Below are 17,554 nucleotides of genomic sequence, written 5' to 3'. Positions count from 1 at the left end.
TGCTAATTAGAAGATGAGCTGTTTTCTATACTTGCATTAACATCACACCGCTTTTCCTATCAGTTTTGTACCTAATACTTTCGGCAGCTGTTGAAGACCACTGTCTAATCTATGATTTTCATCAAGAGTTGCAAAGTGGTGAAATCTTAATTCTATCCATTTAATCTAGCTTTATTAGCTGGGAGACACATATAAAGAAAAACACTCCCTATTTGCATACCTTGAATATCTGTGGCTCAAGGAACCATTCACTTCAAAGCACCTGCAGGTATTGTCTCAGCCGGGAACTCTCTAGCCACAGCCATTAGGTGGCGCTACACTATGCTGAATGCCATCCTTTTACCTCCAAGAGGAACACTGGAGTGGTTTGATTCTTTCCTGGCCAGTACTGGGGGATGCCAACGTAAACTAACTTTGTTTCTTATAGCTAAACAGACCCCTTAGATTTAGATATATAAATGTAAACAAAAATAAACATTCTCACGAGGCCTAGGTCTCATGCCCACTTTGATGCTAGGAGGGCAAGAGACAGCCCCACATGAACAGAGGCAGGGCTTTAGGGAGGGGGGAGTGTTCCAAAGAATAATCAAGGTTCTCTCAGTGGAAAATGGGAAGAGATGCTGCACAGGCAGGAGAGAAGAAACAACGGATGCCTCCCACCGTCCACTGTAAAGAACGGCTGATTGCTTTAGGTTTTACATGGAACAGCAATGTCACTGGTTAGTTCTGTGGTCATAGCTGCCTCTGGGAAGAGTGTTGTTGACAAGGTGCAGTGATTTAAGAAGACTTTATGTCTTCTTGTTAGGCCTGTCCTGGTGCCTCAACTTCTTCGAGTCACTAGTAACTTAGTCCTGTGGGTTAAAGCACTGACCCTTTTTAGAAAGCTACTAATCCCGGGGGGAACGACGCATTATACATCTAGCTCCAGATGCTGGGGGTCTCCAGATGCAGGCAGGGGTAACTGCAAACTATTTTTAGTATTTTAGAAAAATCTGACATATCTAATACAAACGAACTACAATGTTAATATTCTTCGCTGGGATTGTATCATTTCAGCGTGAGCCTCTTGCTCTGATCAGAGGTTGGATCTGGATTGAAGAGAAATAAAAATAGGGGTGTGGACTGCTAATGAGTTCTTTTTGTCATTTTCTTCATAGAGGTTTTTTTTTTCTTTTTTTTGAGATGGAGTCTCGCTCCGTCCCCCAGGCTAGAGTGCAGTGGCGCAATCTCGGCTCACTGCAAGCTCCGCCTCCCAGGTTCACGCCATTCTCCTGCCTCAGCCTCCCGAGTAGCTGGGACTACAGGCACCCGCCACCATGACCAGCTAATTTTTTGTATTTTTAGTAGAGATGGGGTTTCACCGTGTTAGCCAGGATGGTCTCGATCTCCTGGCCTCGTGATCCACCCACGTCGGTCTCCCAAAGTGCTGGGATTACAGGCACGAGCCACTGCGCCCGGCCGATAGAGATTTTTTAATGCACTGGGTCCATGAGAACAAAGGGGGGGGGGATGACAGCAACTAGAGAAAGGTGAGGTTAATAAACTGCTTTTCAGAGGACAAAAGATTGGAACTTCTGGTTGAAGACAACTGTGAGTAGGTTCTTAAGGCTTTTTCCAAAGGAATATCAGTTTCCTGCAGGATGAGACACTATCGTGTTTTGATCGTTGAGAGGCAGGCAGAGTCCTGGGCTTCCAGGGAGACTTCGAAGGCCTGGGGTAGGAGGTGGCATTGCATCAGACAAGGGCACTGAACTGGAGAGTAACCCACGCCCTGAGCCAGGTCTGCAACTTTAACTAGGCTTGATCTACCTGGAGTGAAACTTTATTTTGCCTTCAATTTAAGAGAGATCTCATTGTGTACTTCTAATGATACTTCACTGAAAAGTGACATACGCTTATCCTTTAAATTTCCCCAAATTCTCTGAACATCTTCCTTAACTGCCATGACTTTCTAATTGCCTGTTCTATTAAGCCGATTCCAGCTGGTTGATTAGCTACGTATCATTGCCAATGAGAAAATGCAGGTGAAAGTGCTTTGAGAAGCATGGCATTGTCTACTCAGTGGCTCTCAACCTTATTATCTCAACACATTGAAATCACCTAGGCATTTTAAAAAAAACACCCATGTCTGGGCCCCACTCCCAGAGATTTTGATTTAATTGGTCAGGGTGTGGCCTAGGTGTGGGCTTTTTTTTTTTTTTTTTTTTTTCATTTAAAGCTCCCCAAATAATTCTCAATGTGCAGGTAAGGCTGGGGGCCATGTGTAGCAGGGGTGACCACATTTAGCACCTGCAAAACCTGCTGGCCTGGAAGCCCCATTTTGGGGACACTGGCTGTAACCAAATCCTCCTAATATACACATTCTCCCAAAAAGCACGCATGCACGCGTGCGCGCACACACACACACACACACACACACACCCACACACACATACACACACTCCAGGTCCTTTGAGACCTCTGACATGATTTCCAATTGAATAATCAAGTAATGTGATGGTAAACTGGCCTTTGGCTGGTGGGACGGAGCCCTGAGTTGTAGCATTTGTTGATTTCCATGATGTAAATCCTTCTACCACGGATGAATTCAAGTTACCAACAGTTGAAGACCAAGGTCAGAAAATTCCTGAAAACTTAACAATTGGCTTTCAAGAGCCAGTGTTTTTTTTTTTTTTTTCTTGGCAGCTGGGGGGCGAAGTGGGGGCAGGGGTCCTAATCAAAAGGTCAGTGCTTGTTTGTACAGCAGTGGCACACCATCCAAATGCAGAATGTGCATATCCTGTTTCCTGAAAAGCCAACCATTCCCTCACTGAGTGTCATGATCACTCCTTCACCTAGACCTACTTACTTCTTCTCCATTTCTAGTGAAACAAAAGACAGAGAACTAGGAGGTGAGAGTGAGTGTGGGGCCTGGCTGTTCTGAAATGAAGAGCTCTGTCAAGCACTTACAAGCAGTGCACAACGGTGCGGCCTTCCCCGCCGTTATATTCCTCTTGCCACTTGTCCACCTGGCGAATGAGCTTCAAGAAGGAGCGCTTAGACACTGGTGTGTCCCTGTACATCGGCCAGCCCAGGAACTGGAATTGCTGCACCATCCGATATCCATCTTGGGGCTACAAAGAACCAGGCAACAATCGGGGAGTGGAAAGAAAACAGGTATTATTTACTGAATTCCAGTGGGCTGATTCTACCTACTTGATCTTCCCATTATTAAAGGCGAGTGCTGCCTACAAATCACCAAGGTGGCTTCTGCTGGCCTGAAGAGTTATGGTTTTTAATCTCAAGCAGTTAAAAACAACCAGGGGTTTTAAATGACAGGCCAGACAAATGACAGGCCAGTGAGGCAGAATGCTTCCCATTCTGCAAAAGCCAAGAGAAAAATAACACAGCATAAGCACTGACCACATTGTCATGTTAAGTGGTAAAATAACTTCAATTACAGGTAAATTACAGGTAATGAATAATTTATAACCTGGAGATGTCTGTGAGCTCAGTGTGAAGATAGAGAACACTGCTTCCTGTGAGCATAATATGGTTTTGCTTATTGATGTTGAATCTTGCTAAGATAGCGATAGTTAATTAATCCTTAGTCATAGTGAAATAGAATTGCAGAATTCAAAAAAGTGTTACTTAGCTTATGGTAGAAACATGAAAACAGCTTTAATCTGGCCACGGCTAAATCACTTGGACTGTATCTTCTGTGGCCTTCAGCGGCATCTGACACGGGTGACACTCTCTTCTTGTCAACACGCTTTCCTCACTGGCTGGTCCTTCTCCCACAGCAGTCCCTCCCTCTCTCTCTGCCTCAGTCTCCCCTTCTCCCAGACCTCTTGCTGACAGAAGCTCCCAGGCTCAATCCCTAGGGCGCTTCCTCTTCCTCTGCCTCTCATTTGATTTCATTCAGGCTCATGGCTTTAGATATTACCAATATCCCAATAAGTCATAAACTCATATATCTGGTTCAGCCCTCTCTCTTGAATTTCACCCTTATATTTTCAAAGGCCCACCTGATATTCCCACTTAGGGGCCTAACAGTCATCCCAAACCTATTATGTCTACAATTGAGCTTCTGATCCTCTCTTCATAACGCCCTCCACCCCCAGACAATCCAGGTACATAGGCAGCCTGGACAACAACTCAGTCAGTGTCCGTTCCATCATCCTAGCTCTCAGGACAGGAACCGTGAGAGCCCCCTCCATTCCCCGGGATCGTGCTGGCTCTACCTTCAGAAAATATCAGAACCTCCCCCTTCTCATGACCTCCACTCCTGCTCTCTCCCGTCTCACCATGATCTCCTCTCCCATCACTGTCATTTCTCATGGGGATTATCCCAACAGCCTCCTGATGCCTCTCTCTTCCAGTCTATTCTCAACACAGGTGCCAGAGTGCTCCTTTTAAAATGTAAATTACATCATTGGATTTTTGCACTCAAAACTCTGTAATGGCTCCTTATTTCCTTCAAAGCAAAAGTCAAAATGCTGACAGTGACTGCCAGGCCCTTCCAGCCGGGGCCCCAAAGCCACTGTCCTTCCAGGTGAACCGCTCACTCCCCATCAGCTACTCTTGCCTCTGCTCACTGAGCCTGGGCCACGCCGCCTCCTTGCTGTCCTGGCACTCACATGCAAGGCCCTGCCTTGGGGCCTCTGCACTGACCCTTCCTTCTGCCTAGAAAGCTGCCTCTCCAGAGAGCCTCAGTGCTCCCTGGCGTCCTCCGTCTTGGCTCACAGGGCACGCATGCTTACAACAGAGCTTGCTTCCCACTGTGCAAGGCCCTAGCACTTTCTAACCCCCCTAATTTTTTTTCCTGTAGAATTTGTCACTTCCTAACTTACTACATCTATTATTATATCTGTTATTTATTGTCTGATTTCTGACAATAATTCTTTGCTTGACCAAACTTTCGTCAGGCTCCTGAACCTTCTCCTAGGCCTATCCATGAACTTTCTTGTAAAATCCAGTTTTAGCAATTTCTGCTCAGTCACCGTGGGCAAGAACCACCCACCCCTCAATACCTGATCACGTTTGATATCTGATCAGGTTCCTCATCCTCCACCATTCCCCAGGGATGTCTGGTCACCTGGCCTGCCTTCAGCCAGAATCCTGTTAGGTCAGTTTAGCCAGAACCCCCCTTACTCTTGAGGCTTCCCCTTAGTAATTTTCCATCCACTGACCCCCACCCGGCCTGCTGGCTATAAATTCCTGCCTGCCCATGCCATACTCGGAGTTGAGCCCACTCTCTCTCACCCACTGCAAGGTCCTGTGACAGGGGTCCCTGCACCTATCGTGATGGTCTTGAATAAAGTCTGCCTTGCCGTGCTTTAATAAGTATCATTACTTTCTAAATACTGCTCCCATTAGAATGTAAGCTCCATAAGGTCAGGAATCTATGTTTTTTTGGTTCACTGACATATTCCAAACTCCTGGAACAGTGACTGACATAGAGTGAGTGCTCCAAATATTCAGCGAGTGAGAAAATAAATGAAACCATAATCACAGGCACTACAGGCCCGTCTCTTACTCTGGCTGCATTGTAAATGCGGAATATCCTGCTGATGATGTCCTCTTCTAGGTCAGCAGAGACAAATTCCACCTGGATGGGGCCGTGTCTGTGTACTCCGTTTTCTGGCCAGTACTGTGGACACAACTGAATTCAAAACATATAAACACAAGGTTAGTTATAAGAGGAAATTTACTCCTAACAGTTTGGATAAGGTTAGTATTGACATTCGGTAATCCTTTTTTTTAAGAGATAGGGTCTTGCTCTGTCTCTCCAGCTGGAGTGCAGTGGTGCCATCACAGCTCACTGCAGCCTTGAACTCCTGGGCTCAAGCAACCCTTGCACCTAAACCTCTCAAGTAGCTGGGGCCACAGGTGTGTGCTACCATGCCTGGCTAATTTTTGTATTTTTGGAGAGACAGGGATCTCACTATGTTGCCCAGGCTAGTCTTGAACCACTCTTCTTCAGTGATCCTCTTGCCTTGGCCTCCCAAATTGCTGGGATTACAATTACAGATGGGGGATGTGGGATTACATTACAGATGTGGGATGCTGTGTTTGGAGACATCATTCAGGAATTCTGAAGATTTCACTGACTCCCTTTGTTTTCTTTTCTTTCTCTCTTTTCCTCCCAGGAATGTAGGCTTTTGGACTTCCTTGCTGGCTGATTCCTCAACTCCACCTGTCCTTTTCCTGGGACTTTTTCCTTAATTTTCTCAGAAAGCACCTTTTAGCCATGAGTAATTCTGTTTTCCAACGAGGTCATGTGGATGGCAGCTGCCATGTCCCCTTTTGCATGGTGAAAGGAACTCTCATCAGGCCCCGGGGAGAGGCACTAGGTGCCACCCCAGGATGTAAGGTACTCAAGATGGCTATACGACTCTTAATGCCCGGATCTCCACGCTCTGCTGGCTGGGATTGCATGTGGATTTATAACCACTATTGGGAATAAGGCTATTTTGTGACAAGGTTTGGAACTGATAACATTGTTGGGTTGCATTTCTATGTTCCAGTCCAAACCCTTGCAGCTCAGATCTAGCAAATCTGTTGCAACAAGAGTAAATGCTTTGCTGTTTGGCCTGGAAGTGGCCCAATTAAAAAAGCAATTTCCTGGAGCCTCAAACTCTAGGTATTGTTGATACTGAGTAACTAGAACTTTTGCATGAATGTAAATGCACAACTCAGTGCAGTAGGAGTGGTGCTGGGCATGGTGGCTTATGAAGGTGCTTATTAGCCAGCACCCTACAAAATTCCTACCCTTGGAAACAGGAAGGAAGAACTGCTAAGATTTTTCTCTTCAAAAACCCTTCTTAAAGCCCCAAAACCTTAATAGGCATTTAAAGTTTGAAATTATACTTCCTTTAGGATTTCTTATTCCTATGACTTTCTTTGAGTAGCATCTAACTTTTTTTTTTTTTTTTTTTGGAAAAGAACCTCACTGCGTCGCCAGGCTGGAGTGCAGTGGTCCTATCCCGGCTCACCGCAACCTCCGCCTTCTGGGTTCAAGTGATTCTCCTGACTCAGCCTCCTGAGTAGTTGGGACTAAAGGCACGCGCCACTGTGGCTGGCTAATTTTTGTATTTTTAGTAGAGAGGGGTGTTTCACCATATGGGCCAGGATGGTCTCGATCTTTTGACCTCATGATCCGCCGGCCTCAGCCTCCCAAAGTGCTGTGATTACAGGTATAGCCACCGCGCCCAGCCGCATCTAACTTTTATCTTTCTGATTTACCTGAGGGACAGGTGGTCTACGGAAAGGCAAGGGGAGAACTACTTTATTATATAACCTGTTTCTATACTGGGCCAAGAGCAGAGGAAGACAATCACCTAATTTTATGCAGAATGATGTGTCACAAAAGGAGGATCCACTGGTTGAATTTCTAGATGATTTCTATTTTCCAAAGGATCTAAAATCTCATTGTCAAAGGTTGCTAATGTTGATTTATACCCAAGATTGCAGGATAGTTTTCAGTTAGCAGTGGGCCAGCCGAAACAGCAATATCTCTCTCTCCATCACAGAACAGTTAAGTTTGGGATTTTATAAGTAAGAATGAAAGTAGTGTAACCATGGGTGCTTTTTATGTTAGCTAAGCTGACAGTATTTTAAAAATTACATTTATTTATTTTTAAATAATGCTTCCATGAAATATTTCCTTCCTCACCGGCACTTCCTGGTGACAAGTTATAAAACTGCCTTGTCAAATAATAGCATGCTGATGTTTATGTTCTTTTTGATGCCCAAAGGGTACCCATTGTTGAAATTAATAGGCATTATGATGGGAAGCCGAGATGTTATTAAAAGCTGTAACATGCATATTTGAACCGTTCTGCCCATTTTTCTACTGCCTGAGCTTACTCTGCTTTCTGCTTGCTTTCTCCGTTCAAGCTCTTGACCAAAAGCTTGCCACTTACACCAAAGAAATATGAGTGACGTGGGTTGTGCTTGCCTCTTGGCACGTTGCATTCTATGCTCTGTCCAAGTAAACCATGTAGAAAATGGCTTAAATGGTGCATAACACGTCCGTGAACCGGACCTATAAATACTTAAAATAGTTGAGTGCTATTCTTGTAGAACTGCAAAGCCTTTACATTCAAATGCTCAGTTTAGTGCTCGCTAAAAGACTGAATCCCAGGAGCCTCTTTTCTCTCACTCTGAAAATCAGCTCTGTCTGCTGAATAGAACTGGAGTCTTTTTGTCTCTCCTACCCACGAGCCAGCCAAGGCTTGGTTTGAGTCCAGATAGTTCGGGTTTAGAATGCGGCTTTAGAATTCCAATGCAGTTTTTCAAAAAGAACACACTAGAATCACTGATGTCTTGTTCACTAATATGAACAAAAATATCTCCACATTTCAGAATTCACATTAAGAAAAAAACCATAATGATTCTAAATAAAGAAGAAGTCCCTTGTTCTATAAGTGTCTGTGACTTAAGACTCTAGAATTAGTGAAACTTCAGCCATGCCACTGTAAGTTAGAAAATCAGGATCCTTGGTTCCATTTTGAGTTGGGTCTTTGAAGCTTCCCAAGCCGTGGTGTCTGCTTGTTTTTATAAATGACTGTAAGCTAACCTTCTCAAAGCATCAATGGGGAAGAGTTTTAAAATATTTAAGCTTCTTAAGCCAAAAGGACTGGATAAGAACAAAGATTATCATTATTATTTCATTAACCAGCTTTCAGGCAAGAGCTTTCACAATGTAATGCAGTGCCTCAGACATAATTAAAAACCTTATAGAACTAAATTGAATGTCCATGCCATTTATGGCTGGATGATGGCAAGAAAACAGATTGTAGGAAGGAAAAATCTTGCCATCATGTCCAGTTGGGATGCCGAAATGCTTCAGACCTTTTTTTTTTTTTTTTAAAGAAAAAGAAAGAATTTGTGTCTACTGGACAGGAAATTAATTCAGTTCCAGAACAAGTTTTTTCTTAAAACACGCTAAGGTCAAACTTCCCATAATGCCTACTGCCATGGTGATTGTCTATGATTGGTATAGGCACATCCCAAAGCAATAAATTCATCTCCTAAAGGGCCACTGCGCTAATGCTTGCCTGACAACCTGCTTCAAAAAATGTGTCTAACCCCATTACTAACACTGAGTCATCACTGTCCAATTCTTTCTCTTTAATGTTTAAGAGAAACTATGCAAAAGCCCCATTCATCATTCCAAACTTCTCTTATCTCCAAGTCCCAGTATTATTTCTTTTTAATATCTTTACTGAAGCATTGAGAAAACTAATTGCTGTGCCTTAAAATTGCTTGCCTGTCTCCGCTGTCACCCCGACACTGTCACCCTGCATGACGATCTCTACCTGTAGGCTCCCGGTGAGCCGTGCCAGGAAGCACACAGTCACCCCAGGAATGGGATCAGGGGCTGTGTCAAACGCTGTCTTCCCTTCTCCACTGTCCTCTGGTTTGCTCGTTCTGCTTTGGCTCTGCGACGTTCAGGTTCCTGCTGAGCTCCGACTCGGTCTGCGACCTTGTCAGCCTCCAGTGATATTTCCATCTTTTAGGAACGGCTCAACTTCTGGCCCTGTCTTGCCCTGTCACCTCAACCGTCTATGATTTCAGCCTGTATTTCTGGTTTCAACTGACTTTCTAACCCCTAATTCCGCCTGATTTTTAACTGTTGTGTTTAGCATCCCCAGTTCTCAACTTCAACTGGCACTTGAGACCTGGCACTAGGGCCTGCACTTCTCAGGTGCAGACAAACTCAGTGTGCAAACAAATTTGACCCCCTGGCACTAGCTCTGACTGTAAGAAGTCTGGGTCTCACCTGGGCAGGATCCACATCATTTAGCATAACTACGGATGTGCAGTGATAATCCAGGACCAGTCTCCAAAAGTCTTTCACTGTGTTTGGCAAAGGATGCTGGGTGACTATAAAAGCTGAAGGCTGTTTATAGCTCTGCAAACACAAACAAGAATGCTCCAAATATACTCAGGAAAATGGGAAGAGAAGAAGCTAAGTTATTTCATGCAGAAGGATACTTGTGGCACAAAACACTGAACATGTTTAACAGCTGTTGAATTCTGTCACCATTGTCTGTACCAACATAGACTAAATATAAACTTCTCTGCAGAATAATAGCGATAAAAGTCTTACTTTGATACCAAGAAAACTTAATTAGTATCTCTTATCAATTTTTAAAATATTTCTGGTAGAGAGGCAATATCAAATCTATATATAATTATCTTGATGGAGAAAATTTAACTTTACTTTTAAAATTACACATAATTAAAAGTTCTGCTTTTTCTAAAACTTGTTTGCTAGCAATTTGTATGTGTGACAGTGTTCTTATTTCTGCCATAAAGAATACATGTACTTTTTTTTACAGCTCTGAAGAGCTTCAAAAAAGTTTAGGTACCTTTTATGATATGACACCAATAGAATTAAAATTTCCGTGTTAGCACAGCACATCCCCATTCACTCATTCCATCAACTGAATAGCAACAAGTAAACTGGCAAACAAGTAATGAGGTGTGCTTTCCCCTATGTTAACTACAGGCTAAATTACAGGAAAATGAACTAAAATAATGCTGCAAACCTATTAACCCATTTTCCTGCCATGGTGACTTAACAGCTGTCCCCTGCTCCCCGGCCAGCAGGTTGAAAGTCTCAGCGCTCAGAGGGCAACTGTGCCATGTTACATTTACCGATACTTCTGGCCTGGTGGTCTCTGAGAAACCAAGGATATCAGCCCTGACACAAAAACATATGTGGAATCTGAAATCTATTTTTTGTTGGAGAAAAAAGTTTGTGTCTTAAAAAACAAAAGGGCTGGTGAGCAGAAGGGGAAGACCCACGCCTGTTCTGCGGTCTCCCCAGTCACCCCAGCCTCGGACCCGTGCGGGAAGCGGGGGCACTCACGTCCATGAGGGCAGCGTTGATGTAGTTGCTGCTCTCCCCGTCGATGGTGATGAGGAAGGGCAGGCAGCGGTCTGGGGGCAGGATGTCCATGCACCGGTTTTTCTCATGGTTCCGGGGCAACAGCGCGATGCTGCAGTCCTCCACTCGCAGCGTTGGCGTCACCATGTTTAGGGTCTGCGTGAGAAAAGAAAGGAACATGAGGACAAGAAGGCTTGGCAGTGGACTCCTCTCACATGCAGTTTTGGAAAGATGCAAACTTTCTGTGGCTGACTGTAAGATGGTCCCTTCCCCTCCCCTCCCCAACCCTCCACAGTTTGAGTTTTATTTCTTTTGCTCCTTGGATTTTGTCCACTGACAGTGCCCATCAGACACAGGGGCCAGAGGCAGAGGCCCTAGAATTAAGAGGGTCCCTAGAATTAAGGGTCCCTAGAATTAAGAGCCCTCAAGTCCCAGTGGAGTGGGACACCTGGGGATTTGGAAGGTCAGAGATGGGGGAAGAGTCTGGCCTTGAGTCAGGTACATTTGGACAAAATGCAAATGTGAGGAATACAACGGAGAGCTCTTGGTTGGAAAGTCTTCTTCACACACTGCCGTGGTGTAACTGCACCATGGTTATGCTGTGGACAAGGAGCCACAGTGCTGGGGACTACTCCGTGTCTGCTTTCAGAGGGAAGGGGTGGAAATGGTTGTTAGACCAGTGGTTCTCAACCAGGTATTTCTGTCCCCCAGGGGCACACCTGGCAATGTCTACACATGTTTTTGTGTGGTGGTGACGCCATAGACGTCTCCTGGGTAGAGCTCTGGGTTGCTACTAAACATTCTACAGAACAGCATCTGCCAGCAAGAGTTACCCAGCCCTGAATGCCAACAGTGCTGTGGAGGCCAAGGAACCTTGTGATTCAAGGGCTCACACTCAGGTGCTGACCTTGAAATCCTTCTTGAGGAGCAAGTCACCGTGCAGTGCCCCTCCCTTAGGCATCACTTACCCGGAATTCCTCTTTAATCTGGCTTGAGTTTGTCTGTGGATCCAGTTTGTTCATGTCATAATACAGAGACCTAACTTGGGAAGCAGGCACAGAGGTGTCCCCACAAAGACAGGCTTCCAGGATGGCATCATGGATAAACACATACTGCTCCTGAAGAAGGAGATGGAACGAGTTACTGACTTTAGAGAACCAGAGAAGGAGGAAAGACAGTATCAATTTCAGCCTCACATCATCAAGAGAGTGGAGACAGTTCCTCCCGAGAGAAACACGGTCCAAGGGCTCAACTGCTAGGAGACTGGGGTGCAATGCCAAATATTATACAGATTGATTAAAACCAATCAGACCCAATACAAACCACCACATGCACTGTGGCACCATGAAAACTGTGGCTGAAGACCTCTGTCATTCTGATCCTACTCACTTGGAACTCAGTATTTCACATGAGGAATGAGCAGAATTTTATCTATGGTAGGATTTGCTGATCAAAATAATAGTGCAAAGAAGGTTCAGAAAAACTTGGCATTACCATGAAGACAAGAAGTTCGGAAGTTCTTAATTCAGAACGTAGAAGTACTTAGAAATTCTTATTTCAGAACATAAAAGTTAATATGATTATGAAAGCTCTTAGAAGTACAGAGAGCTGTTCTCATATATATGTAAACATGGGGCCTCTAATTCTGATTTGGCACTGACTTTTCTTAAAATTCCTTGGTAGAGTCTTATCATATTTATTATTAATCTTTAGTTATATGAGAAGTTTAAAAAGCCTCTTATCACAGCTAATTTGGTTGATTTCTATACATAAATATGACTTTTAATTTTTTTTTTCAACAACCTCTTGTCCAACAGATTGATTCCCAAAAACAGCACACTACCAGTAAACAACACCTGAAAAAAGAAGATCCAAGTGAGAAATGGGAGTGGTAACATTTGATTGACTATAAAGTATATTAAAAGATAAATTATTATGATTATTATCTTTCAAACACAGTATCCCCTTTCTAAGGAAAAGAGCCCATAAAAGCAGCATTTAAAGTTTCTGTTATTTTTATGTTAGCTAAGAAAATGGGATTAGGTTTCCCAGAGGCTTTCATAAACTTAAATGCACCATCTAAATGTAAGGCGTTCTTACTTCTTCTTTACTTCACTTCATGAATCATTTTCCAGGTGGGCAGTGTGACGCCTACTTAAAACAATCAAATATGAGTAAAAATATGAATGTCCTAAGAGCAGGATGTAATATTGCTTCTGAAAAAATGGAAATTCCTGATATACCTTGAATTTCCACTTACAGAGTTACTAGTTAGTATACAGTACTTCACAAAATGGGCAAATCCCCAGGACGCCAGACACTGGGCAGAATTTTTAGGGTCAGGAGGCTTCTGTTCTTCCCGGGACCCTGGGAGAAGAACAAAGTGCACAGAGATAACCCTTCAGCCACTATTCTCAGGAGCGGTCTTGCTCTGGTTACCAGCTAGTTTAAAAGAGACAATAAAAGGAAATGGTATTGAAAGTCTGAGCACTTAACAGAGACTTTTTTGGGTCCCTTAATACAGAAAAATGTGCAAATTTGGGCTCTTGATTCTGTTACCTGGAAAACTCCTGGGTTTGTGTGGTTTGTTTATGAGAGGAAAAACAAAAAGGAGGAAGGGAGGGAGGGAGGGAAGGAACAGGGAATGCCAGGTAGATCACTTGAACAGATAATTGCCTGGATTCCTTGTGCCCTTGGCCCTGAAATGGGGAGATGCAGGAGAGAACCCAGGGACCAAGGCCCCAGGCTAGGTGATCAGCGGGAGTACCTCTGTTTGCACCATGTTCACCCTCCGTGACCGCAGCTCCCTGACGCAGTTGTAGATGTCTACGACCCCTTCCCTTTCGGCCATGTCCAACATGATATCAATGACGATGAAACAGCCAGTCCTCCCTGCACCAGCACTGAATGAAAAGGGGGGGTCTGTCAGTGGAGGAAGAAGGACCACACTGCTGCTACTGCTTTCTAAATTTTTTATCAAGGTGAAATTTACATAATGTAAAATTAAACCTCTTAAAAGGTACACTCCAGTGGCATTTAGTGCTCCCAAAATGTTGTGCAACCATCACCCCTCTGAAGTTCTAAAACATACTCATCATCCCCAAAGATGGCCCTGCACGCATCACCCACTGCGGTTCCTTCAAGAGGCTCTGGAGCTCTGCTTACCTGCAGTGCACCACCAGCGGGCCTGCACTGGGCGGGCTCTTAGACTTGACTTGCCGCACGAATCCCAGCAGGCCGGTGGCATGGTAGGGGACCCCATGATCCGGCCAGCCAGTGAAGTGAAACTGTCTGATCTCTCGGATTTCATGCACACCTCTCTGCAGTAGTTGGTTAGCCAGAACAAGGAAGAGAACAAGGGAAAACAAACCACAAATAAGCAGGGATAGCTGGGGGAGTGGAAACGGTCCCCAGGTGCAAGTCTAGGGCCAGGAAACAGTGGACTGCTGGGGAAGGAGGCCATCCTTAGATCTCACACACAATGTGGAAGGCATTGTACCCTTAGGAAGACGTCTGGGTATGAAAGGGAGATGATGTTTGGGGAAAATGCTAATTTTTAGGTGTAATTCCAGCAAATGGATGAATTGGTTGGGTTGTTTGAAATTCCTTTCTAAAAAGTAGACTATGTTAAAGGTTTGTCTCACTTAGATCACAAGGTGGCTGGTGAGGTGAGAGTCTGTAGAGAAAGAGGCACAGAAGAGGGGCCAGAAGAAATTAAAGGATGTCTGTGTGCTCAATACCAACTCCGTGTTGGGGCTTTCCGGCATCCAGGGACCTCTCACAGCAGGGACTGGAATGGTGCACACTCACTGAGCATGCTCAGATGATGCTTGCAGTAGGAATGAATGAGGACACCTTTCCAACTAGACAGGTCAGAGAACTCATTTGCATTTACAGCTCTGTTTGTCAGGTTTCTCTTTTTAATGTGGGTAAATATTTTACCCATTCATCCAATTGCTAGCAATCTGAGTGACTACACTGCCCCAGGCATTATGTGAGGTACTAGGGCTACAGAAATATGTTTTTGAGTGGCGGTCACAGTCTGCTTGTGACAAACAGGCATGTAAGCCAATATATACTATGGGAATCGAAAGATATTTTTGCTGGAATTCTATGCTAGGTCAGTAAATTGAGGGGGAGTTGCCTGCCGCTCAACTGTAGTGAAGGCAGAAAGAAAGAGACTTTACGGTTTGCTTTTGGTTTTAATTTACTTTTGTTTTGAGAATAATTAAGGGAATTTATACCTGTCAATTTTGTTTTCTAAGTATAAGCCTATATATTAAGACTGTGTTTTAAAGCAAAAGACTGTTTTGAAAACAAAACCAGAATCAACTCTGCATGTACATCTAGGATCAAATTAGACTTTCTTCCTTCTCTCATTCCATGATCATTTTCTGAACTGTTTCTGCATTTGGTTTTATTGTATCTTAAAAGTAAACACTCAACCTTATCACTTTCACCATCAATCATTGTTCACACATACTTAGTGAGCAAAGAAGAAATTCAGAATTTTTATGTGCTTTGAAAGACCAGAAAAGCAAACAACTGCAGATTTCGAGATAAGAATTGCTTGGCACCCATGTGTTAATACGTCTTCATTTAATAACCCACAAATGCTGAAGCTTTACTTCTCTGTGAAAATGCCATCCTTTACTAGAGTTTAAGCTATAAGGAATTAAGCAGTCAGGGATTCACAAATGCAAATCAATATTGTCGTCTGCTAAATAGGCTCTGTGATGCCAGAGTAGTATGATTAGGTGGTTAGGAGCCCAAATTCCTTATCCCTAAAACCAAGGGAACGTTTGCCAGTCCCAAGGTCTCCCTTAGAAAATATACAGTTGAGGCTGTGTCACCCTCAAAACCCCTAGAAAGCTCCCCCAGCTTTCTGCATGATGACCCAGGTAGGAGTGATCCCATTTTGGTGGTATGCATTCCCATACATAAACCGGGAAAGCTTACTGACGGTAAATATTTTATTCCAAAGGGGATAAAAGGGCATATCTTTCTCCATATCCTGATGGGTTTTTGGGGAGTGGGAGCATGGGGTGTGCTTCTCTCTCTAGCTTTGTTAGATTTCAGTTCCAGCATCCTCAAGTCCTGAACTACAGCTCTTAACTGATCTAAGACTCTTTTTCTGAGCAAGGTAAATATCAGTTTCTGGAATGTAGAAAACATTTCTCAAAATTAAACCTCCACCCTTGAATATGTTTGCTATTAACAAGAGTGGCAAAGGTAATGGCTTCTGGTCCAGCTTTCATTCTTGTTCATTGACATAGCAGTGTCTCCTTTTTTCTGTTTTGGAATGTAACACATTTGGGGAAGAACATCATAGATGTCATCAGTGATCACAGCCCAAATACCTCCCAATTTGATATTATTACTTCCTGATTTTTCATTATAACAAGCCATTAATGTTATATATAAAAATGTTAAAGTCACTTAATTTTTTTTTTTTCTTTCCGAGACAGGGTCTCATTCTGTTGCCCAGGCTGCAGTGCAATGGCGCAATCATGGTTCACTGCAGTCTTGAACTCTCGGGCTTAAGTGATCCTTTAGCCTCAGCCTCCCAAAGTGCTGAGATTAACAGGCATAAGCCACCACACCCAGTTAGTCACTTAATTTTGAACCAAGTCATACAATAGTCCCTGGCCCAAAGTGGGTGCTTAAGAAATACTTGTGAAATGAATAGTCATGTTCTGTCTTGTATAATACATGTTCTGTCCTGAAGACAGGGGGATCATCTTCTCATGCCCTCTCTGAATCCTAGGCAGCTCCTGGGTAGCAAGAATTCGGCGACCATTGTCAACTTTGTTTCTCCCAGGATAGGCAGGGGTAGATTCACCAGACAGCCTAAATCCATGGAGACTTCAGGGGTGTCTTCCTTCTGACACTCTGGGTACTGTGTATTGTTTAAAATCTGTTTAGCTTGGAATCATCAGGTATGTGGGAAATAAAAGACAACAATCAGATGCAAAGCAAGAATTCATGAGTTCCAAAGTGCATTGCATCTGCTTGTTTTGCAGAGCAGAACCCAAATCCATTTTCACCTTTAGGTCCCTTGATGCAACATGCTCTCAAAATAGAATCAGAATTGCAGGCATCTCAAAGTACATGCTTACCTGTTTTCTTCTTTCCTTTCTAATGAGAAAGTTTAAAACCTACAAGAAATGTTCTACAAAAGTACTAATGATTTGTTTTCCTTAAAGATTCCAATTGCCCAGTTAGAAAATCACTAACGTGTCATTTTGATTTCCCCAAATGCATTAACAAGCTCCTTCTTCCTTCTCTTCCCTCCACCACCTCTTCACTGGTTGTCTAGTGACTAAAATAACTGGATATTTCAGACACATTTCTGTGCAGCTGGGAATTCAGGGGAGTACAATAAGAGGTTAAAAAAAAGAGGAAAGAAACAAACAAACCCTTCCTTTAGCTACAGAGATGTATTTTCAGCTTATTAGAGAGCTGAGTATTGTTCAAAAAAACTCCATGTTTAAGTGATGGCTTTTGGATGATTTTTTTAAAGAAAAAAATATTGAGGGTCTTTTATCGCTGTTTTAATGCGGTTATTCATGAGTGCTCTTGCCAACAGCCATACAAAAATCCTCCATGTGTTTCTTTTTTTTCCAATTCTGCCTAAGAAGGAAAAAATTGACATCAAAGTGTGAGGTTCAG

General features: G+C 43.5%; 1 protein-coding gene across 10 annotated transcripts in view; it reads right to left on the bottom strand.

The window, feature by feature from the left end:
* PTPRM (protein tyrosine phosphatase receptor type M) overlaps nucleotides 1-17,554 on the bottom strand; it is an 840,314-nt gene that overhangs the window by 16,705 nt on the left and 806,055 nt on the right. For all 10 annotated transcript variants that reach the window (XM_058438632.1, XM_058438634.1, XM_058438633.1 and 7 more), the window contains 7 exons: nucleotides 14,048-14,202; nucleotides 13,650-13,785; nucleotides 11,851-12,000; nucleotides 10,865-11,038; nucleotides 9,770-9,901; nucleotides 5,519-5,644; nucleotides 2,950-3,113 (listed from right to left, as the gene is read on the bottom strand). In XM_058438632.1, coding sequence (XP_058294615.1) covers nucleotides 2,950-3,113; nucleotides 5,519-5,644; nucleotides 9,770-9,901; nucleotides 10,865-11,038; nucleotides 11,851-12,000; nucleotides 13,650-13,785; nucleotides 14,048-14,202 — 1,037 coding nt within the window. The remainder of the gene's footprint in view (nucleotides 1-2,949; nucleotides 3,114-5,518; nucleotides 5,645-9,769; nucleotides 9,902-10,864; nucleotides 11,039-11,850; nucleotides 12,001-13,649; nucleotides 13,786-14,047; nucleotides 14,203-17,554) is intronic.

The sequence above is a fragment of the Hylobates moloch genome, unplaced genomic scaffold (genome assembly GCF_009828535.3).
Source record: "Hylobates moloch isolate HMO894 unplaced genomic scaffold, HMol_V3 SCAFFOLD_5, whole genome shotgun sequence".
Taxonomy (NCBI): Eukaryota; Metazoa; Chordata; class Mammalia; order Primates; family Hylobatidae; genus Hylobates; species Hylobates moloch.
The sequence above is the reverse complement of the archived record's forward strand: the minus strand, read 5'-3'. Positions and strand labels throughout refer to the sequence as shown.